Source organism: Rhea americana, unplaced genomic scaffold (assembly GCF_003343005.1).
Source record: "Rhea americana isolate MKP2758 unplaced genomic scaffold, rheAme1 scaffold_68, whole genome shotgun sequence".
NCBI classification, from domain to species: Eukaryota; Metazoa; Chordata; class Aves; order Rheiformes; family Rheidae; genus Rhea; species Rhea americana.
In genome coordinates, this window is record NW_028186845.1 from 3,701,276 (window position 1) to 3,729,132 (window position 27,857).

The 27,857-nt window shown below is 41.9% G+C and overlaps 1 protein-coding gene across 2 annotated transcripts; it reads left to right on the forward strand.

Moving 5' to 3' along the window:
- Nucleotides 1-431: 431 nt before the first annotated feature.
- RILPL1 (Rab interacting lysosomal protein like 1) lies at nucleotides 432-27,857 on the forward strand. Of its 2 annotated transcripts, XM_085321166.1 has the most exons (8): nucleotides 432-767; nucleotides 4,317-4,467; nucleotides 9,945-10,063; nucleotides 11,635-11,853; nucleotides 16,843-17,015; nucleotides 17,540-17,632; nucleotides 21,907-21,994; nucleotides 24,432-24,516. In XM_085321166.1, the coding sequence occupies exons 1-8, from the start codon at nucleotides 438-440 to the stop codon at nucleotides 24,435-24,437; spliced, it is 1,179 nt and encodes a 392-aa protein (XP_085177292.1). In that variant the 5' UTR covers nucleotides 432-437; the 3' UTR covers nucleotides 24,438-24,516. The 2 variants fall into 2 exon arrangements, with proteins under 2 accessions (XP_085177292.1, XP_085177290.1); XM_085321164.1 differs by lacking the exon at nucleotides 21,907-21,994 and having other exon boundaries at nucleotides 433-767; nucleotides 24,432-27,857.

Sequence of the window (27,857 nt, forward strand, 5' to 3'; positions counted from 1 at the left end):
CTGAAATACATTTTGTGCGTTCTGCACGTACAGTAGTTATTAACACCTATCACATTTCGGAAACAGGTTTCACTTTAGATTAAACTGCTATCAATCTGTTACCGAAGGCTGTGAGAATACGAGTAGCTCAAGCGCGCAGTCACGCCTAAAGGCACTGAAAGCGAAAACGCAGCCGAGCGCAGCCGCTGTTCACCAGCAAGCGGAGGCGCGCAGCCTCCGTTCGTACCCTCCAGCCGTGCCGGGGCACGACGCTGCCCTCGGAGCGCCAAAAGCCGCCGCCGCCGCGTGCAGAAACACCCTGGGAAAGGGCAGGGGACGGAACCAAACGGGCGGCGGCGGCTTCCCGCGCGGAGCCCCCGGGCCCGGCCGCGGCGGCGGCGCTGAGCATGCGCGGCGCCTGCTGGGGGCGGGGCAATAGCGGGCCGGGGGGCGGGGCAATGGCGGGCCCCGCCGCCGCCTATGAGGGAGCCATGGAGGGCGGCGGGGGGGCGCCGCCCGCCCTGGAGAAGAACGCGGCGGAGCTGACCGTCATGGACGTCTACGACATCGCCTCGGCCGTGGGGCAGGAGTTCGAGCGGGTCATCGACCAGCACGGCTGCGAGGCCATCGCCCGCCTCATGCCCAAGGTGGTGCGGGTGCTGGAGATCCTGGAGGTGCTGGTGAGCCGCAACCACATCAACCCCGAGATGGAGGAGCTGCGCCTGGAGCTCGACCGCCTGCGCCTGGAGAGGATGGACCGCATCGAGAAGGAGCGCAAGCACCAGAAGGTGTGGGCGGCCGCCGGGCCGGGGGGGCTGCGCGGACGCCGCCTGGGCCTCGCCGAGGCTTTGCGGTTTGTTGTTGGTTTGGTTGGTTTCTTCCCTCCTGGAAGTTTCCTTCCTCCTTCCCTTTCTCCACCCCTTTCCCGGCCTCTGCGTTTCCTTTCCCTCGCATCCCCGCGGAGACGGAGACGGGCTCCTGCTCCAGCCTCCCCTCTCCTGAAGCGCGCGCGGCTTCCCGCTAGGCCACAAAAGGTCACTGACAATAATGCGCTTTTCTCTCCAGAGCTGTGAATGATTTAGCAGCGTAGTCTTCCCGGCGCGCTCGTCGGGCAGGCAAGTCATAGGAGGACCAGGCGATTTCAGGTCAGTGTTAGAGCTGAAGAGTAGGGAAGAGCATGCTCCCGGGTTCCTGCTCCGTCCTCTGACGGTAAGACGTTGTCCCTCGCCTCGACCTGGGGCGGTCACCGCGTTCTCAGTCCCTGCTCCCCTAGACCCCCAAGGTGGAGATCGTTTCCAACATCCTATTGCTTCAGCATGACAGGACAGCACGAGTTATTCCACTTATTGCAGGTACATGGCAGATCTGTTCTTCAAACTGCCCAACAACTGATTTGAAGTTTAAAGAAATGATTCTTCTAGCATGTGACTGTGCTAAGTCATCCCTGCTGCCTCATTCCTTTTCTGCTTGCACGCACAGATTGAGAGTAAAGTGGAGACAGGGAACTTCTGGAGAACAGACCTCAAACTTCACAAGTTAGTTTAGATTTCTTTACGATAGTTTCACATATGTGTTTTTTAAGTCAGCTAAGTGACTTATCTGTAGCATATGAAAAATCTAGGACAATTCTTGCAACATTTTGCAGAAGTATGCTTAGGACAGTGTTTCTAGAAAGGATGGTGGAAAACTTTTAATGAATAAAGCCCTGGTAAGCCTCCAGAGGATGAAATCTTTTACTGGACAGAGAATGAACATGAGTACATCATTTACCAAATCCATACCTTTATCCATCTGGTTAATCTCATATCTAACTTGGAGGCAAGCGGGTGGTCTGTTGTGCTGGTCCCATACTGTGTCTGGACCCTCTGCTAGCATCAAATTTGTTCTTCCTCTGACAGCTCTAGCTTTCAGGAGGTTTTTGTGAACATGTCACATCTGGGAAGAACTGTAACAAGTCAGAGTTTTCCATTGATTTTGCAGTGATCACTATATTGCCAGCCAACAATAATTCTTTATCACTGGATGCATTACAAAAAAAAAATCTGCATGATGAACCAGATACAGTTGCCAGGCTTGGTAGCAACATCCAGTATGTTGGCACAAGCTAGTATCTTTGTAGATGTTCCTGAAGTCCATGCATATGTTAAAAGGCTTCCTAAACATGTCAACTGCATAACATTGTACTTGCTAGATGACAACTTATTCTCTGCCAGTTACTCATCCATACTCTGCCAAGTTTCCTCATAGTCATGAAATGAGTCAGGGACTGTTCAGATAATCCAGATGAATGCTGGAAACACATTTTAATAGAGAAAATGACATATGTGCACAAATATGATACTTTTTAAATCAAGTTTTCCCCCTTAATTCCCAGCCCACTAAGGTGTTTAAAAAACAGCAGTTTCAAATCCATTTGTCTGCCAGTGTAAGAGTTTGAAGACTAACTCTTTCATCATAGGACAGGTGCTGGTAAGCAGAAAAGGTCAGAGACTGAGAAATATTTGGGACCTGAAAGCCTCCAAAAAAACAAACCAAACAAGCTTTTAGTGGTTTCCAGCAAGCATCAGTTTGGACTTTCAGCACTCAAGAGAGTCTTAAGACGGGAGTCTCTTTTCTCTATACATCTGGCTCAGCTCTGGCTGAGGTTTCCTGAGCCGCCTGGCACCTACTGACCCACAGATCCCTTGCCTTCTCTGTCTGATACTGTCACTAATGAAGGTTCAGAAGTTCATTTGTGCTCCAGTTCCTTGGGTTCTTCAATAGCAGTAAATAGGAAAGTTTTCCCAGGCAAACTTTAATGTAATTGTGCATTTATGGTGCAGCCATATATAAAATATGCAAGGTTTGATAGTTCAAGTTTGTGCATGTGTATTCGATTTTGTTTTCTTTTATCAATATGCTTATAACTACAACAAATATGCTGGTTTTATCATCTGAATTAGGTCAGCACGTTATTCTAGGTAGAGTTATAGGCTGCAACATCACTATAAACAGTCTAGATATTTGGTGAAATAAAGTTTCATGACAGATTTGCATTTCTCTCAAGATAGTGTTTCAAGTAAAGATAATGGTGATTCATGAAACTTTCTGTACTTCTTAATAGTTAAGCCTGCATGGTTATAAACAACATATAGATTATTGTAAATCTATTTCTCATATAGTGTTTACTGTAAATGTCTTGGTACACACAAAGACATAAAATGACAGCAATGCAATAATAATTACTGGAATAAAATGGTATTTCATTTGGACCTGAAAACCAATAGGAACATGATTTCTCATTAACAGAACATACACTCAAAGCAGAAAGCTATCCTGTCGTCTCTCAGCAGAGCTTATTTTAGCCTAGAGCAGTGCTTGGCTGTTGTTGTCTGAGTGTGTTTTGTTGTTAGGTAGGAAGGGGGCATGCTGGATGAACGTAAAAGTCAGCAAATGACTCAGCCTGGCTCCAGTGATCTGCATGCAGCTTTTTTTGTTTTAAGCACATACGTGAAAATGTGGTGCAGAATGCTCCCCACTGCAGAAATACGATTGATGGCAAAGACTTTTGGAACAAGTATAGCTCTAAATATGACTGTCTTTTCTTGAGGAGATCTTTGTTTTCTGTCCTAATTTGACCTTTACAAGGATTGGTGACAGCTGCTCTTGATACACAGCGTCCTGACGAATAGGCGTCGTTATTTTGAATGGCTTCACTATCACTAACATAGCTGTCACTCAAAACATTCCATATAGAACAACTCGCTTAAAAAGAAACATAACTGTCTTGTGTTTGCCATGTGGACTAGGATATCTGGATTTGTTGCACAGTATCATGCACTCGTTGTTATTTTATGCTTGTGTTTCATAACACAAATTTAGACTAAAGATGCTACTCTTAAAATAAGTGAGCCTAACTCTGTCTCTCCTAGTCCATACTGTGATGTTTCTGGGGCATTTATAACAGCCTTCTAAGCTGCTTCCTGGGATCCAAGAGGTAACTCTTGGTTATGTTTGGTTATCTTGTCCAACACAGCAGTCCCCTTAATCTGTTTCCCACAGTAAAGTGGGGAGTAAGAAGCCATTCTTTGGATAGCTTGCACATCAAAGATGTTTGCATCAGGAATTGTCTCCTTGCATATTTACATTCAGCATATAGCATAAGGAGACTTTGTTCAGTGGGCTTCTTGGTGCTGATATTAGAAAAATTGAGGCTACTTTGAATTTCTTAGAAGATACCATTTAATTATTTTCTGTAAGAAACCTAGGATTGCTACTAGTTTGATATGTAAATAGCCTAGCCAAAGACTCTTAACATGTTTATAAATATAAATGTGTTGTCCTGGTCTACCCTTTAGGAATTAGAACTTGTGGAGGATGTCTGGAGAGGGGAAGCACAGGATCTTCTTACTCAAATTGCACAGCTGCAGGAGGAGAATAAACAACTGATGACAAACTTGTCTCACAAAGACATTAATTTCACTGAAGAGGAATTTCAGAAACATGAAGGCAAGTTTGATGTTTCAAATTCAGTACTTGCTTTTGTCATAAAAAGCATTACTCTATCACAATATTTTGACTGGCTATTCCAGCTTTTTCGCACTAGATTAATGCAGGACTTTTTCTGGTTACCTGAATAGAAAAGCTCTGAACAAATGAGACATGATAAGAGGTGGGACCAGGAGGAAAAAAATGCCTAAACAGTTCTTTGTTTGTCTGAGAAGCATCTTTAAAAGTAAAGTTTAGCTTCATTTTTGGTCTATCACTTTATGTTTTTAGTTAGCATCTTGCAAAAAAACATTCTTATGCTTCCCTTATGTTTGTTCACATTGTTGTGCACAAAAACAAGTGCAAGTGTAGAATAGGTGAATAGCCAGTTTAGTATACATGAAGAGACTTCTAATCCAGGGAGTGTGTGAATCCTAAAAAAATGAAACAACTGATTAATTCATGGGCAGCTTCTTTCTTGAGATAGAAGGAAGTTCAAGACAAATGGTTCTGATTCACAACTGCAGGTAGATTTCACTGCAGCAACTGAAACAATTTCCATCCTCATCTCTTACTCATACCTCAGTAAGCAGTCCTTACTCAAGAAGAGGGGCAGATGACTGGATTTATATTTGTTCCACAATTCATAGCATATTATTTGAATCTGATGGCTACCAATTTCATTTCATGATATTTTGCTGGGGTGTAAGCTGAGGAGTTGAAGGAATGACTATGCAGCTTTGGGGATGAGGCACCTTGAGCTGAGATGAGGTGGACAGCTAAGAATGGTAGTAGCTTCACTGCAGCAGCAAAACCTGCCTGTGACTGTCTGTCTGGAAGCGGGCGGCTTTATGAGCTATTAGGACATAGACAGGACTCTGGTTTCCTGTTTCAAGCCACAGTACTCCTGTTGCAGTATGTTCTGATTATCAATAGTCAGGGCTGCTTCAGCAGGTTTATATCCTATGTGAAGCACCAAAACACGCTGGCTAATTTGGAAATCAAACCACTTGACTGACCATCTTATCTCTCCAATAAAGCGTTAGCAACAAAGGTCCCAAATGCCGAAGGCTGGGATTAAACTAAGACTTGGATGAAATTTGATCCAACGCTGCAGAAGTTGCACCTGCTTCCCTGGCACAGAATTCAACCCAGAGGTTGAGTACTGCTCATTCGCCCTGAGGAGGAGTGTAACGAAATCTTTTGGAAGCAAAAATCATTAAACCTCTCAAGATCACTACTTCTCTATAACAAATTCAGCTCTTTCAATTTAATAGTCAAGATACCTTCAAGAGGTAGCTTGACATCAGCCTACGAAGTGTCAAAATGGCAATGATGAGTCATGGGCCATGAAGATGATGACATATTGTTACAAAGAACCAACTTTGTCTTTGTTTTCTTTTTTTTCCCTTTCTCAGTGAGTATCTAGCGCACTGCAGCTTGTTACTTTGTATTTAAATATAACCATACTCTATATTCAGCTAGCCAGGCAAATACCAGACATGCTTTTCATATTATTTTTACTTTGTGTCTACCCAAGTGTAATAACACAAACAAAACACATTCCAGAGATCAGACTCTGGGACCACTAATACTCATCAGCCAAAATCATCAGTTTAAGTCAAATCACATTAATTTATAGCAACCTCAGTTTGGGAGCTATTATGTAAAACTCCCAGCTGTTTTCCTTTTAGGAGATTTTGCCATTAATGAATGGAGGCAGGTTTGTCTCAGATAGTTTGGATGGATAGGAAATCTCAAAAAGCATATAGGCTGCTTTTTTCCCTCTCCATCATTTAATCTGATGCATGTAGAGTCTACAGATGCAGTGTTTCAAGTCGATTACTTTTTTTAGCTGGGTTAACTTTGACCAGACTCCAGTTTTGATATCTCAGCATGATTTAGTATTGTGATCATGTCTCCCCTTAGTGGCTAACTCCTGGGATTAACAGTTTGCTGCTTACTCACCAGGCAATTGAGGGAGTTATTTTTAGCACAGCCAACAGAGGCCAGTGATTTGGGTGAGCAAGGTTCTGAGATTCAGTCCTTGCCAATTTACAGTCACATCAGAGTTCAGAGCGCCTCACTTTACAGTAATGAAAGCATTTATGAGAGGGGGAGCTGCAATCCCATCTAAATAGGAGGACTTTGCAGAGAGAGCATCCACAGTCTGAGCAGAGCAAGGTTCATGTGAAAGATGCATGTGGCAGAACACAAAATACACAGAAGGGGGTAGAGATGAATCTACAATGTTCATTAATGATACCCCTGCCTGAGCTCAAACTGTGCTTATTTGATGATGCTGACTGACCAGAATATCCTCATAAAATACTACGAGCAAACTTGACCCAACATGTGTCAAACAGGACAAACAGGCTGCTGTATTGCGTCTGCAAGAGGAGCTGCTGTCTCAGAGCAGCTGTGGTAGTGCCAGCAAGAAGTAGGATGGCAGCAGACAGTAGTGTGAACCTCTTGTGTTTGGCTGTTGAGGAATCTACTGTCCCCTTGCAAAAGCAGAAGCAAGCTTCTATTCTGAGTATTTGCAGAGTGGCAGTGCCACAGACTCTGGTTTGTTGTGCTAGAGCCTGTATGAACACAATAGTCCCTAAGCATAAACATGAAGGATGCTCATTTTTTCTTTTTCTTTTTTTAACTGCTTTCCTTTCTCTTGCTCTGTGGAACAATGCAGTGATCACAGCAGTTCACAGGAAGCTGCTGATAGGATGTGCCTAGGGAAGCCAGTTGGGTGTGCCATTTAAGATCTTGCAGATATTAGACTTTGAGTCATTTGAAGATAATTACTTTACATTTTGGGCACTTAGTGATTTCCCTCCCCTCTTCCTCAGTGCCTGGGAAAATGGAAGGAGATGATGTGACTGTTTCACAAACACTTCCCACCTTTCCTTTCCCCTCCTCCTAAAATAAGAAGGATAATGTAGTGATCTGAGCACACAATTGAAGTCTTTCATGCTCACCAAATGTTAGGGAGAAAAATGAGCACAGTGGGAGGAAAAGCAGTCAGCACTGAAATGCTACTTTATTCTTTAAATAGCACCTGTTATCTAGAGATCTCAAAGCATCTCACAAGTACTAATGAATATAACTATACTCACCATTCTGAGCTCCTACGGGGGTGAAACTGCCAATCTAAAATCTCACTGCAGTCCCTCTGTACCTCAAGGCTTTATTATTATTATTATTATTATATAATTTATTAATTTAATAATAATTTAGACCCCAGTCCTGTGACTGGCTGTAGAAGGGTGGATCTAGGAGACCGCAGTGGGGTTTGCAGATGCGGTGGTGGTCTGTGAAGAACAAAGAAAATTGAAGTAAACAAGTACCCTAGTGATAGGAAAACTATGGAAAGATACCAGGGCTCTGTTGTGTTGGTTGGTGCGAGGGTCCCTGACTTGTTTGGGTTTGGGTTTGGGTTGGGTTTTTTTGGCTCCACCCAGCTATTATCAAGGCTCTGCTGTCTTTTCCTGTGTCTCTGCAAGTGAGGAAACTAAGAGAGGTGTAGGGACATGCCCAAGATCAGGGAGATGTCAGAGCTGGGTGTAAAATTCTAGCACTCCAGGCCTGTGCTGTGATAGGAGAGTATGACTCTCTTAAAAGAGCAAGTAGGACTGTGTGTCAGGGTCTAGCAGTCCTCCCTAAGGAGCACGAACCATTCCCATCCCAGTGAAGAATTAAAAGTATCTTGCAAAGTGCTAGAACCTGTGAGAGAGAAAGAGAACCAGGTTCCAGAAATAAAGCAGGTAAACTCACTGCAGAATTTAAAAAACAAGAATGTAATACTAGAATATGAGCACCTAGATGTTTTCTGGAGTTTGACAGGAACATGTCCTCTAAACCAACTCACCAGCCATCCCTGATGACCACTACAATTTTGAGCACAGCAGTTACCCATCCTCTGCTGTACTGTAGTTCTGGGAGACTCCAAGCCCTTTTGCAATGGTAGATGAGAGCTGTTCTCCCTGTTCACAGTCATATACTTTTACACCTGCTTGGGAACTCACAGCTGCTGCAAAAGTGCAGGTTCACCAAAGAGTTACTCCATTTGTCTCTCAGATTTGTCTTGCTCTTGTGCATTACCCACCAGTTCAAATTGTTGATGCTCTGTAGGCTTGAGCCCTAAAGACATGCTGCCTACATTCTTTTATAGGAGCAACTTTGGATCTATCTGATGAGGGAAGAACAAATGTAGAAAGTCTGAGATTACGGTAGAAAGCAGAGATTTGGCCAGCTGGATACATCTGATGTGTATGAGCATATTTCACCTGAGCACTGCCTCAGTATATTAAAAAGGAAATGGCTCTCCATTCACCCCAGAGTGGTTGGTGAATCATCACTGTTCGTAGTTCCCAGGTGAAGAAAGTTGAGGACACAAGGAACTAAGTGCTTTGCTAAAGCTAATAGAACAAGAGAGCAGTATAGCTTTAATGAGATAGATTAGGACCATCAAGCTGTATGTCTCTGTACAGTGATTATGCTGAGTTAATGTAATAAATTTTCCATCTCAACAAGTTAAAACTTCTGGTCTGTTGGCAGGATATTCCAGGAGCTCTTGATTTTCTCTGTAATGGCAGTTAATAGGAGAATGCTTCCTGTTTTGCAGTTTATGACTTTTTCTAATGAACTGCTGATCAGACTTCAGGTTAATCTAATCTCTTATCCATCTTCAAACAGAATCAACATTGGATTTTTGTCAATGTTTCAAAAATCTTTCACAAACAAAGTACCACTTAGGATTTTTCTCCGAAATATAATGACATTTATTATTTTTCTCCAAAGTATAATTATTCTAAATGTGAATTATCATACAGTGGGATGGGGAAAAGGTAGTAAAACATGCAGATAAAATACATCACCATAACTCAGACTAAATTTCTGTTCTGGATTCATGGATGAGGGTATCCTTTAGAGGTCCTGGTTCATCACACTCCAACCAGAGCTGTTAGTTTCGATTCCAATACGAAATCAGTCTAATTCGGTGCATTTCAGCTGGTCTGGATCTAGATGCAGTCCACCATAGTGGTATGTTTAGATCTTGCTGAGGACCCAGATGTTCTTATATTTCTTACAGTTTTCACAGTGTCTTGGTTAGCTGATTCTACAGGTTATCACACAAATAACCAAGCTCCCTGGCACATAATGTGACCATCACAGTGGATGTAAAGCCATTAGGTAGCAAGACAGAGCAACATTATTTTGCTGTTACAAATGCCTATGAGGACTGTTAGATTTTTCAAGGATTTTCTGTGCAGTAGTTTACAGGGTGGATTGTATTGTCTATGTTCCCTATTACCCCAAAGTAATCTTCTTTTATCCAAAGCATCAGCCAAGAGTCTTTCTTTGATTTCCACAGCAGGCAGCTTCCAGAGCCTTTACTCAAATATTTCTCATTGTTACTGTTCTTGGTCTCAAAAATCCTGCTTGTCCTCAGTTTGTTTCCTCTGTTCTTTCTTTTTTTTTCTTTCTTTTTTTTTCCCCAGGAATGTCAGAAAGAGAGCGGCAAGTCATGAAGAAGCTGAAGGAAGTGGTAGATAAACAAAGAGATGAAATCAGGGCAAAGGACCGAGAGCTTGGACTTAAAAACGAGGATGTAGAGGCTGTAAGTGATTCTTGCTCTTCCTTTTTTCTTCTCCTCCTTTCTCACTCATGTTTCTATATCATTCTTTCAAGTTTTAAGTTAATTTAGAATTAGTAAACAATGCCAGATTAGCAACCCAGCATCTGAAGTGTTCTGCATAACGGTGGAGTGTGCAAGTACGGGCCACTCGTTTGGAGGTTGGACTAGATGATCCCCAGAGGTCCCTTTCAACCTTTCCAATTCTATGATTCTATGAAAATAACTAGCCAGCCTTCAGTGCAGGCACATACCCTCTGCTGCATTTGGAAGGACTGGAGGCACCTGGAGGGTAACTGGAAACCAGAGTGATAAGGGAAGAAGATGGGTGAGGAACAAGTTGTTTTGTTTGTTTCCTTAAAGGCCTGATACCTCCTCGCTTTCATGGAAACAGGGCAGGCAACTTTCTCTTTCTTTCTGAATCTCTCTCAGCTTTGGCAGAGACTCTCTACTCCTGCATCAGAAATGTAATGTGGATTACCTGCTTGTACAAGGAAACACTAGGAGGAAGGGAGGAAAGGGCCTGAGCCCAGCCCAGATCACTTAATTTTGCCAGTAGTGAACCGAAAGTCACTGAGAGAATAGGTGGCCCAGACAAGTCACAGGCTTCCTGACCTTGGGAATCAACTGATGTCTTGGTTCTTCCTGTGTCAGGAAGAACGATAACTCTTATTTTGCTTCCCCGTCTAACTCTGCCACAGGCCTTTTCTGGCTGCTACTAAGGGCCAGACTTAGATGGTCCCTATTCTACTTAAGGGCCTCTGGCAGGTGCTGTGGCTTTTCAGAACCAATAAATGCTGTTCTTACAATGCAGTATGAGAGCACCTAAGGGCTCAAAGCAAAGGACTTATTATAATTACTGCACACTAAGGATTCCACAGAATCAAAGAATAGTTGGGGTTGGAAGAGACCTCTGGAGATCATGTGGTCCAAACCCCTGCTCCAGCAGGGTCACCTCAGGCAGGTTGCCCAGGACTGTGGCCAGCTGGGTTTTGAACATCTCCAAGGATGGAGCCTCCACAGTCTCTCTGGGCAGCCTGCTCCAGTGTTCAACCATTCTCACAGTAAAAATGTTTTTCCTTATGTTCAGATGGAATTTCCTGTATTTCAATTTGTGCCTATTGCCTCTTATCCTGTTGCTGGGCACCGCTAAGAAGAGTCTCTCTCTCAGATTTGTCCATCCTGTCTATATCTGTCTTGCCTTTATCACTTCCACTCTGGGTTAAGATTTGATTCAGAATCCTTTAAGCTACCCTGCCCTAGAACATTGCTTTTTTGAAGCAAAGTATTTGAAGTGACAGATTTGCTTTTAGCTGGAGAATTCCCTTGGCTGGGGAAAAAGTGCCTCTTCTTATTCTGAAAACAACTAAAGAGATTTTGATGACTGCAACTGTAGCAGATAATTAGATATTAAAAAAAATAATTAGGAAGATGGGGATTTTTCCAGATTAAAATTAACAGGAATCTACTACTAAGTCTTTAACATAGTATTTGGGATTTAACCACCATGGCTGATAGCTGAATGTATACTTACCAATTGTGTTAATGTTTTGCAGCTTCAACAGCAACAGAACAGGTTAATGAAAATTAACCATGACCTGCGGCACCGGATCACTGTCGTGGAGGCACAGGGGAAGGCGCTGATTGAGCAGAAGGTGGAGTTGGAAGCATACTTGCAAACCAAGGAGCAGGAGATGGGCAACCTGCGAGCAGAGCTAGGGAAACTCAGAGAAAAATTGCAGGGTGAGGACAGCCAAAATGGTGAAGAAATAAAGGTAAGAGGCACTCTAATTCTCTTTTAGACAGCCTTTCTAAGATCTTCAGGAGTCATACCAAGCATCCTTTCTTCAAAAAGAAGTGGTTGATACGTGTCAGAAGCAACAAGGACATCATTTTGTGCTCATATGTAGTGTACAGAGAGGAATGTCACTCATTGCGTTAAGAAAGCAACACATACCGGAAAGGCCCTGCTAGGGGAGTTTGACCCAGGGAGCAGAGCCCTCCTCCCTAGAGAGGAGAACCAGGAGTACAGGAAGTGGGGTGGCAGAACAGGTCAGCAGTGGGATGTCTGGGTTAGAGAGCAGCAGACCATAGTCTGCTCTCCCCTTAGACTTGGTTATTCAGCACATATCCTGGGGAGCCTAAATTTTGGATCATGCGCTAGGCTGCAGAATTCACCAGACACCAGAACAAATAGTTTCTGCAAAAGAGACTGCCTCATGACATTTTTAATAGCACAATCCAAAATCTCTGCAGTACCAGCTGTTACTTTGTATTTCAAGCAGATAGTGTTTTTGGTGGTGCTTCGTTAGTGTGTTTGGGCTGATTTTGTTTGCACACATCAACCCCTTCCCCCAAAGTAAAACATACTGATCCCCTAACAGTCTGGATTTTCCCCAAAAAAATAACAACCGACAAGCTGCTTAAGCCTTGCTGAGTAGGCAAATCTGCAAGCCCTAATGGGTCCCAAAGGTGCAATGCACCATAATGGTGGTGGCATGTAAACCACAGAAAAGCAAATTATTTCAGGATGAGTCCTAGAGAAAAATGCAGAACTCTGCAGGTAGGCAATACCTGAGAGCGAGATGCTGCCATTCAGTGGAATATGCCTACTTTGGCCTGAAATCCCTGCTTTGTCTCATACTTTTAAAATGCTACCTTTCTTCCTCAGGCCTCCAGACTTAAATAAGGAATGAAAAATAAAAAGGACTGCCACTTTTGCTTCTATCTGAAAAACAGAGAGGGCTGCTGCTATCTCAATGGTACAGCTCTTCCTGGTAGAGCGCAGGCAAGCCCAGGCTGTGTTAGTGGTTTGACTGGGACCAGCATCTCCAAGAACTAGGGCTTGCTCAGGAGTCCTTGATGTGAATGAGTCTTCTCACCTGTTCTGCTGTCCCACAGAATATGGTTACCTTCTTTTAAACCATTCCCTTTGGTACAGGAATTTTACATGGTTTATTTTGGCTAAAAGTGGAGACTTTAATCCTTTGAAGAAGGCTTAGCTCTTTGTGGAAAGGTAAGTCACAGAAGTTTTGCTGAGCTAACGCATCTTCATGTGCTTTTCTGCTGTTACATCATTGCTCTCCCTGACCATGTTTCCATCCATTGCCTCACTACAGTTGTTCAGAACTGATCAGAACTTCTTAATTTGTGAAGTGACAGGGAGGCTGGGATCTTAGGCTACAAAAATGAGTGAGAGCATACTTGCCCCGCACAGTGGTTATGGCACCTGTGATCTGACTGCCAGGACTAAGCTGGTCTATTGCTACCAAATCAACATATAAATATTTATAGGCCTGTTTTAGAGGCCTTTGGTCCTATTCTTTGGCTCTAATTCCTGCTTTCACTTCCTATTAGAATTTGTGCAGTGAAGTGCTCCTAGCACAAATGTTCATGAAAAGCAAATGTTGATGCGTGCATACTCAAGTACTTGAAAGAACAGGCAAAGTGACAATCTGCAAATTGACTTGGTGCTGAGATCAGAGCAGTAGGAATGGAAACTCAAGGAGAGCTTCATGAGAAAAAGATACAGCTTCTGCTCTACTGCATCCCTGCGTTCTCTTTATGGTTCCTACTGTTATTTTCATTTGTGCATATGACACTGTACTTCTATCTTATTCAAGCAAATGTTCTGTATTTCCTCTCCTAATGCTGCACTTAGAACAGCACAAACAGGATACAGGAGGAGCTCTGGGGAGCACTATTATATTTGACTGGATGTGTTAATAACAGTGCCAGCACCAAGTCGCTTAAGAAGCAAGGCAGTAGTATAAATGCCTGATAAACAGCAGCAGAGATTGAAACACCTAATATATTTATAGGAGGCACGAATATATGTCAGAAAGCAGAGGCAAAGGCTGATGGGGTAGCATGGTCCCCCAAGGAATGTGACAGCCAGTGTTAACATGTCCCTGCTGAGTCTGGCACACGCTGTATTAACAATGAAAGGGATGACTTCATTGCTGCTAATTCAGCCAGGAGACCCAGCTTTGGAAATGGGGCTCTGGAGCCTAGGCCTGGAGCCAGCAAGAGTGAAAGTGTCTTCAGTCTCTGGAGAGAAAGGATGCTTTCTTTCCTCCCTCTAACTCACCAGTTTCATGGCAATGGCACCTCTTCTAATTAGAGTTGTTCCCCATTCTCTCTGCCAGGATGACGATTAGGCAGGAATTGCAGTGGCAAGCAGAAAGCTAGAATAGCTGCACGCTCTGGAATGAAAACTGCTTGTTGGCTTCAGTCAAGTACATTTGCATTGGCTACAGGCTCCTCAGTCTTTGCAGACTTGGGCAAAATCTGGCAAAATGCAGCTACTTTGGGGAAAGCTGTGGGGTGGGTATAAAGCCAAAGAAAAGGCATCAACTCAGACCCTAACCCAGTGGGGTGGAGAGGAGGAAAGGTGTTTAGGTAAATTTCCTTGAATGTTTTGTCAGAGTATTATTTACTGTAAACTGTATTTAAAAAAATGCATTTAGATTAATGGGGTGGATCAGATAGAAATGGAGAAGTGAGCATTGCTCTGCTGTTTTGTCTTTATAAGAAAAGGACTGCAATCCCTGCTACAGTAGTTGGTGTTGTACCAACCTCAGCCTAGCAAAGTTTAACCTGAAACCACAGTAGATCAATAGAGATCAAAACCATTTCATAAACGTGAGCTTGGAAGAGGGTAGCATCAAGCTTGCAAAAATGGACTCTGTGAGCCTCTGTACTTAGCTTCTCACTTTTAGATGATGGCGTTCCATTTTCAGTCTCTTTTTGCAGAAGCTGAGCAGTGTGTCTCATCCAGCTCCTCAGGGAAGCAAAGCTAGAAACTGTTACTTTAAAATGCAGCGTTTCTGTAAGGTCTCAGAGCAAGTCAGAATTACTGTATTTCATCTCTTCATTTCCTATGAAAACTATGCCTTCAGCAGAACACACCTGCTCCTGGCCTCTCCCTTTGCCTGATCATTCTCACTCAGCAGGAAGATGACACAAGTGCCAGGACTGCTGGCTCATTGTTTCTGTTACTACTAGCAAAAAATCACTTCAAGCCAATCAGATGAAGTCTTTTCATGTATATAGTTTTGAGGCTTGAGGTTTTGAGGTTTGCTTTTCCTAGTTCAGAGAAGATCACAATTCCTATCTGTTCTGAGGCACCTAAAACTGTGGTGGTTTTTGGACTGTTTATTCCAAAAGCTTCTCCCCTCTCATAAGCTAAATTCTAGTCCTCTCTCTTCCGCTGAGCTCCAGTGTCAGGCCCTTTGTTTCCTTTTCTGTGTCGCTTGTCTCTGAATCTCTACCAATCTCTGTGTTATTTGAAGGACTGTTTTGTTTATTTGTTTAATGTTGACAACAGGACTGAACCTTTAAATCACTAGAGTATAGAAATCTTTATATCAATGTAAAAATAGGTAGAGCTGTTTCTCAAAAGATGTTCCTAGGATAGGCTATCTACAGCCACTTGTGTATTTCCCATTTGAGGAAGTTTTACCTGTTTGAGTGGCTGCCAGTTAGCTAGGAAAGGCATAGTTGAGTCTTTAAGGCAGAGGAATTATCTCCAGCTTGTATCCCAGCGATGCGCCACTGCAGCACAGGAACTCCGGGACTCTCACCGCTGCCTCCCGATAGAAGGGTAGGAGGCTGGCCTGGCTGCTGGCATCTCTGATTTCATGTGCTGGCCTCCAGTCAGCCTTTGCAAAAAGCATCACATTTCAAATGTACTGTACTGGAACAGCGTGACCCGTGTTTATTTTTATAGCTGGAAACCTTGCAGACCTCCTCAGGCTTGTAGCTGGTTTGCAGCATCTTGATTCTGAGCACCCGTCCCAGAACTTGTGATTTCTCATTAACTGGTCCTCAGCTCTGAGCAGGGGAATAAAGCTGGAGGACTTGAACGATGCCCCTCTTCTGTGAGCTGTGCTCACTCAGGCCATATCTCCACAAGAGGTTCAGCCCAAATAGTTCTGCAAAAGTGCTAAGGTCTACCTGGGCGACAGGAAGCAGCCCCATGGGCCTGGGAATCCAACCACGTCTGTAGAGTGCAAGTTGTGGCTTGGTGGGAGCCACAGAAAATGGAAGTCAAAATTTTCAATAAACTCTTCTCAGAGGAAAAGGAGAGAGGAGGGTAGACACATATAAATGTGTCATCTAGCACTCATCTTCAGATTTCTTTGTAGCTACTTTGTAGCTAGATCCCTGGTACTGACACCAATCGCACATTTTTAAATACAAGCAATAAAGAGATATGAACTTAAATCTTCACTTAATATAGTTATGACCAAAGGAGCTTTCTCTTTGTAGGAGAAATTATCAGGATATTTGCTATGCAATTTGTTCACTTTTTTATGTAAAAGGCTGATGTTTGATTTATCTAATTTTACCACATTCCTTAAACTGACTTATCAAAAATTAGATTATATATTTTCAACTGACTTTCTGGCAATCTGACTTCCACAGGAAGGTGGCTCAGGTTAGACCCTGTATTTAAGCTGCTGGTAACAACTGGTGTTTGTTTGTTTTTGTACACACCCTCCCCACCAGTATAACTCTACAGAAGATTTCTGTGAGCATAGGGCATTCGTTGCAGGTCCCAATACTGAGCTGTTCTTGCTGAGGATCTTAAACATGAAAAGCAAATTCATCCTATTTTTTTTCCCTCTTAAAATTGCTTTGTTTCTCTTTAGGGAGGGTTTATTAGTACTGAAAAGGTCAGGGACTAAACTGATAAAGACTGTAAATGCCTCAGACAGGCATTCACATGATGTATTTAAAGTCAGTGTTTCACTTTCTAGACAGAACCAAACAACGATGACTGCCTCTCAGAGTCAGAAAAGATGGCAGTAGACTTAAAAGATCCAAATCGTCCCAGATTCACCTTGCAGGAGCTCCGGGATGTCCTTCATGAGAGGAATGAATTGAAATCTAAAGTGTTTTTACTTCAAGAGGAGCTTTTATATTACAAAAGGTAAGTTAGATCTCCTAGGTGTACCTCTTCTGTTGCATATATATGCATAGCAGCTGTAGGGCAGGTCTAGAAACAATAAATGTGTTCTTAAATGATCTCTTACAAGCTTATATTTCTGCAAAGGCTTAAAGTTTATAAGCATAAGTTTGTATCTAATTCCTCAAAAACTCAGGAAGATGATATGCTTGCCTAATTCCTCAATTTCCACTGAATCTTAGAAAGATTATAAACATTTAATACACTTGGACTTCAAAAATAAGGATTAAAGTGGATCAGAAATTGAAATTCTAGTAGTTGTATTCATTGCTTTCCTCTTCTTCATCCATTCCTCCCCTTGTCACAATGGGAGAAAAACACTGAAAGGAGATCAAAGTTGATAGAAAATTTTTTAATTGGTTTCAGTGAGCTTGGAACAGATCTTTTGTCTTTCTTCATCTACAGTACTACCTCAGATTGGATTTTAGAATTTAAAATGCTTCCATGGTACGAGAGGACCACACTAACTATATTTTCTTTCTTTCAAGTGATGAAACAGAAGAAGAAACTAGATCCCCTCAACCTACACCCATAATTCAGTCAAAAACCTCAACTCAGCCAGAGTCTGGAATCAAACGACTGTAAGTAGCATATTCTCTAAGAGTACTAGATATAGTCTGCAAACGCTAAACATTTCTTATGGATGGGACATTTTCTAAAGAACTTAAAAGTTAAGATGACTACATCCCTTATATATATGGGGGAAAGATCAAATGTCTGCAAGTGTTTTCTAAGAAAGGAGCACTTGGTAGGTTTTATGAAACAGCAGTTGACTTTTGCCAAAACTTTGGCCCAGTTCTGGGCCTTCTTTCAATCCAGGGTTATTTCCTACAATACCTTCCACTCCCACCATGCAGACAACAGTAGGGGGAAAAACAGTAGTCCTCATGCTTTTGTTTATGGACCAGACTGATGTGCTCAAGAAGCCCACTCTAATTCTAATGCTTCCTCCTTAAGTATGATATTCAGGCTAACTAAAAGAGCATGTGTTGCCGTGGTTTATTATAGCTGCTATGAACTAGTGAGCTCTTAAACACAGACAGCTGATCTTCCCAGAGAATGCTGTTGTTGAGGCCATACAGTCACTCTCCAAAGGGAGGTGCTAGCAATTGTGGTTTCATCCAGAGCACTGTTCTACCTGTCCTAGATGCCAAAAACTGAGGTCAGTGCAGGGATTGTAGGAACAGATGTTCCTGTTCCTGCAGAACCCCCAGTTCCATCATGTGCAAGCCATAGGTGGTGGAATGGAGCAGCAATAGAATATCACAACCCCCTGCCAGCCCATGGTTGCACTTGGAGGGCTTGCAAAGAGTGTTCTTCACAAGCAAAGCAAGCTGCAGACCTGTAGCAATTGGGTACGGAGAACAAGGTTTCCCTATTGCCTCACTGTGGTTGTATCCTTGCTGACCAATTCACTGAGCCTTTAGACCTTGGCCTTGCATTGTATGCACAGTGCAACAACCTTTTGTTTGCTGAACAACTGCCATGCTGGAGTAGATGCCAACTTTCTTGGCTAGAAGGAACCTCACCCTCCTCTGGTGAAGTATTCAATGGTATTGTGCAAACCCTAAGCTTATTGTCAGAGGTGTACAATAACTACTAGAGGTAATAAAATCAAAGTGCTGGCCAATCCATTTGTCTGTTGAAACTCCTCCATCTATATTTATTTATCCCAAATTAAGTATCTTAACTAGCCAGCGTTTGGATTTTTGTGATACTGAAAGCTTAACTTAACTGAATTAAGGATTTTGGCACAGTTATTTGGTTTTGCCTAAAAAGCCATCCTATCCTGGCCCCATGTCCATAACCTTCAGGTGTTGTTTTTAATAGCAGTAAGTTCCACTGGAAGATTAGGGCTAATCCAAAACACCATAAAGTCAAGAGGACATCTTATATTACATTCAGCACACTTCATCTTCATTCTGTGCTGCCTTGTCTTCTGAGAGATCCTTTTCTCTCAAGTGACTAGAAAATATTCTTTGAGTTTGGCTTTAAAATTTCACTCTGTAGCTGTAGTATTAATAATACTTTGTCTCACAAGGTCTCCACTGTAAAGCTTCTCTTCCCTTTTATTCTAAATTTATTTTAATGCTTTTTAAAGCTTATCCCTCTGTGTGAGGCTGCTTTCAGCTTACAGATTATGTGGTGACTGCAGCTTCCATGCTCAATTTATGAAGCAAAGGCAGCACAAAAAATGTAAATAGATGTTGTAAAACTCATATGCTGACTAGATATTATTTTGTTTGACTCTGTCTTCTGCATATATACATAAGTAATGCAGGGAGCCATGGCAAGAGGCACAGAAGTGTTTTGGACCATTTTTCTCAGTGCTTTCTTCCTCTTAGTTAATTTGTCAGAGAAAACTTTCTAAGCATCTGACCATTCAATCAGTGCACATTTTCAGACACCTATCTAATCTTTCTGTTTCTCAGATTCTGTTAAATTTATATAGCTGAAAACTCACAGTAGAAAGTAAAACTATGTTGCTTTGACCCCTTTCAGAAAAGGCAATGGGATTTAAAGGCACTAATAGGTTTTAAATTCCAAGCTGTGCATCTCCTCTGGCCTCTTCTTGCTGCAGTATGTGGAAGCACTTACTGAACCTACTGTTAAGAGGAAATAACTTTCTGTAGCTGCCTCAGATCTGTCCTCAGATTTCTTTCTGCTCTCTTTTCATTTAGCCATCACATTAAGGGAAGATAATCTGCATTTTAAGTGACCTGAGGAGCAATTATAGTTTTTAGGTTTGTCTTATTCTTGTAGCCTGTCTGGATGGGATTTGTCTGGTTTGGGTTTATTTGCTTTTCTCCCTTCTCTATTTGTGTCATGGACAGTGCGCTTGTAGATGGGCTACTCCTACAACGCGAGCAGTTCCCACAGTGGCTTAGAAGGGGTTGGTGGCAGGGATAAAGTATCACATTTATGAAGACAGGAAATTTCACTCTAGGGGAAAAGGACAAAGAACACAAGTGTAGCATCAGTTCTGTCCTGTTATAAGCCCTCTCCCACCTCCTGTCACCTGCACTCCCTGCCTGCTACGAGCTGTCTCCAAAGCCCCCATCTCCCTGTCCCAGGCAGAATGCCATCAGCACCTCACTCTATGGCTACATAGGTAACACAGTAGTATGTAACTTCTCCATATCTAATGGTGCAAGAGAAACTTGTAATGCTGGTATCTGCATGCAAGGTGCTTTTATGAATGAAAGAAGGGTTGCCTCTCTCTCTGTTGCAGGCTTTTCTTCTTGACTAATAAAAAGCTGAATAGACTCTGCTGCCCTCTTAAGAGTAGTTCTATGCTTGCCTGTGTAATGTGCCCTTTTTCTCCTTGACCATGCAGTATTTCAGGGAATGAGATACAGCCTGTGCCATCTAAGATGTGCTCAGGTGATACTGTGCTGCATCCACATAAAGAAAGGAAAACAAGTTTCAGAAATCAGCCCTTTTCCTCTCCCAGGATTTGCAGGTTTGGGGCCAGGGCAAATTCTAACCAAATTCTGATCTCATACTGATTTATATCTACATTTGTCTCTACCACATCACATGTCAGAGTTTTGATGAAATTATGTAACCAGGAGGTTTTACTGAGGAGAAAAAGTACCAGGATTAAAAATGCTCCCTCTGTTTTGAGCAGAAAACACCCTTTTGTTTTCTCTTTAAGGATACATACTTGTTTGTCACTGATGTAATGCCTGAAACAGCCACAAGATTTCTTCCTATTCTTGCTGTCCACAAAAGCTGATGTGTCTGCCTCACTTCTGCAGCTAACTGTGTGCGCCACAGTGCATAAAAATAGAAGTTCTAGCTATTGCTAGTGACACAACAGTATTTGCTTGTTTGGTTCTCTTTGAATCTAAGAATAACAGTTAGAGCAGCTATGCTGGGGAGAGCTGCATTTGGTCACGAGTGAAATGTCTGTTATGATTTCAACTTAATCTTTAATTGACATTAGTCCACAGTTCAAAAATATATTTGGCACAAGGGAGAACCTCTGAGGAGAATCCTTAGAAAAACAGAGGGTGTTCCAGGTATGGATGAAGGTGTGTTGACAGGCTTGTTGGGGGCTGGCTGTGCAGGGAGCACCCAGCTAGCGTGCTCTCTCAACCTCTAAGTTGCATGAATTGTACAACGCGCAGTAAAAAAGTGCTGAACTCTTGTGAAGAAACAGTCTTGCTGCTAGCCAGATAGAAAGAGTGTTTCTGGTAGTGTAGTTGCAAAGTATCAAAAAAGGATTTAGTTGCCTGCGGTTGGCATCTTTCTGCATGTGAAGAAATGCAGGTTTGTTTGGAAGAGATACACAGGCCCTTTAACTAAGTAGCTTGCAGAGTGGGTTATTTCAACATTTCAGCTGTGGTATTGGTTTTTAACTTATCAACTGAGACACTTGCAAAATCTTTAACTGTAATGCTGGTCATGTCTAACCCTATTTTCTGTGCAAATATCCTGTAGCTACAGCAGAGCCCTGTTCTGTATTTCTTAACATGCACCTTCATCCTTCATTTCATTATGTATGTGCCTGTTTGTTTCTTGGGAAGAAAAATGTGCACTCTGCTCTGCATTGCTAGAGGTGGTAATACCTTGATGAAATCCAACTCAGATTGCAGGCTACCTCACAATAGAAAAGTGGTATCTTTTAGAAATTCTAAAAAAAAATTAAACTGTTTCAATGACTTTTTTTGCTAAATAAGAATTTTTCACTGAGGAGCTGTCTTGGGTGATGCAGATCTACCTCACTCTGTCCTGTGTGATAATTTAAAGTAACCCCATGTATCTTGTTTGCCTCTTTTCTTTTAATGGAATGCTTTTTCTTTCCCTTGCTCCAGTCTTACCTCTTCTGTGTCTGTACTTTCCTGACCAGGATCTTTACAGCCATAATGCCCATGGTAGCAGCTGGATTGATTCCAGATGATCCCACATTGCAGCCAATACGAAGACTTGTGTCCCTTGTAGGAATTTTTTTTTTAATGTTTGGTACCGTGGTTTCCTTCTGCATGACCCCGTGTTAACATGTGCTGCTGGTTGCATTCTCATCGGCTGCTTGTGGGATCACAGAAGCACAAAGTGCCAATCAGAATGACCAGTCAGTACCCAACTCATTGTAGTCCTCCATGCTCATCCTCAAGTAATGACATTTTATTGCCTCATGTCTTAATGTTACCATGCTAAACCAATCATTCCTTCTTAGAAAATTGTTTCAATACACAATTTTAACCAGCATCTGTTAATTTTGCTTACTAAGCCTGCCTATTCACAATTCACACCAGTGCTTTTTAAAAAGAACATGTTAAGTCTACTGACTTGTTACAAATCAGTTAATTTACAGAATGTATTGGCTGATATTTGCAATACCCAATATTTATTATAGGATGACGTTTCTATGTCTTAGAATCTATTTTTGACTCTGTGTGTTTTGAAATAGCATATACACTCTCAAGAATAAATTCCGTCACCCTATTCTTGGTTACCCCTGGAAATTGTAACTATTAATGCAGGCTGGTTTTGCATTAGAACTCTGACTTTAGTGATCGCTATATCTGCAGCAGCAAAGCAGTGTTTAAATTTCCATTCCTCTTCACACAAACATAATTTTTTTAAACATCGTCCATAAAATTTTTCTAGGCCTAATAACAATTTTGTTTCTGAAAGAAAAAAAAAGCCAAACCCTTCTACTTGGTGTAGAAATTTTACAGAAACATTTTTCTACTACTTAAAGTGAAAAATCACTGAACTTTGATATTTGAAACTTACTGCATAAATACAGCGGTCCTCTGTGCAGACTTCACAATACTAAGCCTGACCATGCAGGATCAAACATCTCCAGCAGAAAGCCTCAGTGACTAGATGCTTCTCTTTTAAATTGGAATTGGATCTGGCCCTGAAAAGATACAGCATATGTGTGTGAATTTATAAGCTCCAGTGATGAAGGTGGTAGAAAACTACCAAGCTAATTAAGTTCAAAAGACTTATTTCACTATTAAGGCTGCACATTTCAAGCCAGGAAATGCAAAAGTTCAGGTCCTGCTAGCAATGTTGGTTATCTTGCATTGCACTTGTATAGCTTTTTATATCATTTTCTAGTCAAGAACAGCTTGTTATTAATAATCATCATCCTTACCTGCACATATGATAGGATGCTTTTTCAAGAAAGTTGCCTTAAACCTCATCTGACATTCAAATACAGCCTATGTGACTAGAGACACCAAGGCATCACTCCCTGGTCTGCACAAGGCGGCTTGGATGATTGGGATTGTGATACTGAGGGGACACTTAAGGGAGTGTAGGTGGAGGGAGACTGCTGAGGAAGGTGGGGGAGCAGACACAGGGCTATGTTTATGCCATGACAAATATTCCAGCTCCTATCAAAGTTGAGTACATATATGGAGAGTCTCTTACTGTACAAGCATTTAGCAATTCCAGTCCTAGATCAAGACTGCATTATGCTAAGTACTGTGCAAGCAAATCAGTGTTTACCTCCTAAAATGCACCATCCAAACCAAAAGGGTATGCAGCCACTTCAAACCTTTGGTAGCTGGAACCAAAACTTTTGCATTTCTCAGCAGACTTAAACACTGCACTAACATGTCTTGTACTGAACTCATTACAAACATTGAAAAGATGGCTTTGCTTAATCAAATAACTTCATGGCACACAAATAAAAACGATACTATGGATTTCTTCCAATTGTATTTTTTAGCTGTGTTGTCAGCTGGCAATTTGTTGTTGTATTAAACGGCTGTTGGTTCATGTACGTCATTATCTTAGTGCACCCAAGCTGTGTGACAGGAAATGACGTGCACATTTGCGTGCATTTGTTTAGAGCTTTCATCCTGCAAACACTTTTGCACTTGTGTGCATTTATTCATTTATTTTTTGCAGGAATAGAGCCTATGTATCAATTTATACAGTTGGAAAAAATTTTGAAAACCTATTTTCTTATCTTATGAATTTCCCTGATGGCACCCTTAAGAATATTCTCTGTTTCTGCTGTAGGGTAAATTATACAGATTTAGTGCTAAAGATACCACTTTATTTATGCCAAGAAACTAACATGTATTTTATTGCTTCTTTATCTTGGGGTTGAAGGAGGGGGACTACGCAACATCCAAAATGATGTCTGCACTTTGTAGAGTCAACAGCACTTAGGGCTTATTTGAAGCTTCCATAGCAGAACTGCTTGAGATTGCAATGACTTCATCTCTAATAACATTTTGACATGCACTCCCATCGGGCTTCACTGCCTTGATTTTTGCAGATGCAGATTTTTTTGCTCTGTGTTTTGTTGTGCTGTGCATCGTGTCGGGTGTTTGAAGCGTTTTCAAGTTAGTAAACAGTCTTCTTTTTTTCCCCCTCTCTCCTCCCTTACTCCTCCTCCCTCCCTGGAAGGTTTAGTTTCTTCTCTCGTGATAAGAGACGCATGCAGGCATCACAGAGAAATGTCCACTTCCAGGATACTTTTGGCGAATGGGCAAATTCAAATAAAGATGACTCCTACACTGAACAAGGACAAGAAGCCCTGCAGCACCTGTGACTAAAGCCTTGAGGTGTTCAGCTTACTGCAGTAGATCTTGACAGTCTAGTAACAAGAAGCTTCTGTAAAGAAATCTGGCAGTTCATCACTTTTATTTGCCTTGCACACCTCAGTGGTTGTGTTTCAGATGTACTCTTCAAAAGGGATCCCTCACTGTTTATTTGGTGACTGTTTGCCAAAAACAGAATCCAAGCTTTGTAATAACAGTCACTGATACCTTGGGATATTGAAGCTTCTAGATGACTTGTTTTGTGCTGAACAACAAGTCTATGGTCTTGCTCATGCATTAACTACAGTAACACAAGCTTCTTTAAACCAAAAAAAAAAAAAAGGACCTGTGCTATTATTAGAAGATTGTTTGCAGTGTACAATATCTATTGGCAAAGACTCTCTTATGCTGTTTGTTAAAACTTTTGATTGTTTGCTTTTTCTTAATTCTGTAAGATTTTTTTTCGAGAGAGATACCACAGCTCCATGGCAGGTCTAGCACTGCTATATCTTGCCAAGTTCAGCTAGCATCTGCATCTTGCAGTCTTGCACTTGGAAATCCACCTGATACAAACTGAGAAGCTGGAATAGCCTTGAGAGGGATAGTGAATACATTTCCCTTGCTGCATATAGTGCCTAAAGCATGAAGAAACCGATGTATGAGGTGAGCGTGCCTTGCATTTTGCCATGAGTTCTACAGTACTAATGGAAAATTAATTGTTAGCAAAGAGGATTTGTAACACTCAATTTTTTTCCTTCTTACGAAGGTCTTCCCCCTAGAGCAGCAAACAGCTGCTCTAAAGGAATTAGCTCCCCTTCCCATAGACAGGTTTTGAATAATGTCACACTCCATTTTCCTTTCTAGATGAAGACTGCCTAATTTCAGGGTGAGACGACCTCCTCAGCTAGCTGACATGAACTGTTTTAACTGACTTAGGGATGGCCCCAGCCCAAACTTTTCCTTTCACTAGTCTAAACACTATTTGGGGTTGTAGAATGGATGAATTCTACACGTGCAAGCTGCTTTACTGGTGTCAGCTGAGGTTTAGGTAGCCTGCAGTTATGGGGGGGCTTAATGGGCCAACAGTGCCAGCACATGAACACAACCAGCTGTCAGAAGGTGAGTTTTAGACCTGCTTTCCAATTAAGTTTGTGAAACCATTGGGACTGGTTGATGTCATTCTTATAAAAAAATGTAACAACAAAGCCCCATGCAACATAGATGCACCCTGCACTCTACAAAAGCACGCTAACCAAGCTCTGCTCAGGCAGGAGAGAGCAAGTACACCCACTTCTTCACAAAAGAGGCACCGAGGTCTTTCTATGGACGTGGCTGTACGCTCGAGACCTGCACTGGAGCACAGCGCTGCTTGTGAGCAGTATCTCTAGTTACGACAAGGCAACTTCTGCTAATGTAGCTTAGTTCAGACAGCTATGGGCTGCTGTTGGCATCTTAACCCCAGCAGCCAGACCTGCTCTGAAAAGAGACTGCTCTCAGGAGTGGCACTAAACAGGAGCCAGTGCTCAAACAAAAGCTCCAACTACTCTGGGTGCTAAATGCCTGAGGATGGCTGTAAAGACTCCTAGATGACAGCAAGTCAAAGAGTTTAATACAAGGTGTTTATTTTCTGTTTTTAATTTTCAGTTTCTATGTCCCATTATGGGTTATCTAACATGTATGGGCAGGGAACAATTTTAATCTGTCCATAGTGAAACTGTGCTAAGAAACCATTTTTGCAATGGTGGGCCAAAGGCTGCTCTATTCCATCCTGTAACTGTACTATATTTTGAACCTTGAACTTCAGCATGCTCCAGGTACTTCTCAAGTATTTTCTCCCTCTCCCCAACAGGCTACAGTCTTTTTAAATATCAGTTTCATTTAGTCTCCAGTCAGCAGACCATTCGCAGCAGTTCAAAGCATGGTTGGGAATATACCTTAGCACTTTCATGAGAGACTGCTGCTGCAGAACTTACTTACCTACAACTCCAATATTTAAAAAAGCATTCACCGGCCCTTCAAGTTGTTGCTGCATTTTGGGAGAAGGGGAAAGGAGGAAGGGGATGGCCTTATATGAAAGGCATCTACATGTGAAATACTGACAATAATGTCCGACACTAATGTATGACACTAGTAGGGATACTTTTGCATCTCTAAGCCAGTTAAATTTTGTTAACGCTTACAGAGAGCTGTATTCATAAAATGGCAGCATTCCTCCTTTTATGTGAAAAGCAATTCTTAAATAGGAGGAGTCTTAAATTAATGATATGTAAGTTGCTAAGATCCCAGTTTCTTTTACAGATTGGGGAAAAGGGAAAAAAAGGAAACAAGTACACTACATTTGTATCAGGCAGATAAAATAAGTTACAACTGTTCTGCAGTTCTTGAGTACATATTAGTCTAACACTTTTGTTCTTTAGCCATGAGCAAAGTTTAACGTACCTCCTCAAAGCCACTGAGCATCTCTTGATGTGTTCTTGTACAGACATAATGTTTGAGTGGGAGCTAGAAACAGAAATGGATCATTGTTGCTGTTAAAAAAAAAAATCATGGTTTTATACAGAATTTGATGGAAGAATCACACCACATGAATGCAGTCTGTTGAGTGTCTCCCTAGCATAGTTTACAGTCGTTGGGCACATTTACAAGAGATATAGTAATAGGAAACAATGCAAGAACGCAGCACATTCACAGCCTGAATAAGCACATCACTTTTCACATCAGCTAAGAGCCATGGACTGAAATAATAAAAATACACAGACTGAACATTTTCTCCCCTAGCATATAAGCTCATGTATTAAAAAGGAAGTCTCCAGACCTAGTTAGTGCATGTAAAGCTAGTCTCACAGGCTAGGATCCAATGCACTATCATTAGGTCAAATTTGCAGCCAAGTTCTGCAAGTTCTACTGGCACTAAGCAGTACAACCTTCCCCCATTCCTATCTGTACCCCATTACCTCAAAAATCTGAAGAGTTACTCCTGACCTACTAACATAACCATCCTTCATTTTTTTGTTAGAAATGCTGAGTTCATACACTCCAAGTAGCAATCAAAAAGGATGCCATGTAGGGAAGAATATGTAAAGAGTTGAAGATCTGTCATGTAGTTTCTCAGTATTCAAGTAAAACCTGTTTTTTTTTAAAAAAGGGGCCAGGATGTTGTCAGGTAAAGGGCATAGCAATCCTGCATACAGAGTGCAGGTTCACTTAAGTCTTTCTGGGTTTGTTTTGTTTTTGTTTTTTGGAGGGGGTAGTAAATCATTTTAATAGTTTAATAAATATTTCTGAAATACAA

Bases quoted from the DNA above. Each gene is read 5' to 3' on its own strand.
- RILPL1 (XM_085321164.1), top strand. From the start codon at position 438: ATGGCGGGCCCCGCCGCCGCCTATGAGGGAGCCATGGAGGGCGGCGGG. The intron at 10,064-11,634 runs GTAAGTGATTCT...AATGTTTTGCAG, and splicing joins AAAACGAGGATGTAGAGGCT to CTTCAACAGCAACAGAACAG. The intron at 11,854-16,842 runs GTAAGAGGCACT...TTCACTTTCTAG, and splicing joins AAAATGGTGAAGAAATAAAG to ACAGAACCAAACAACGATGA.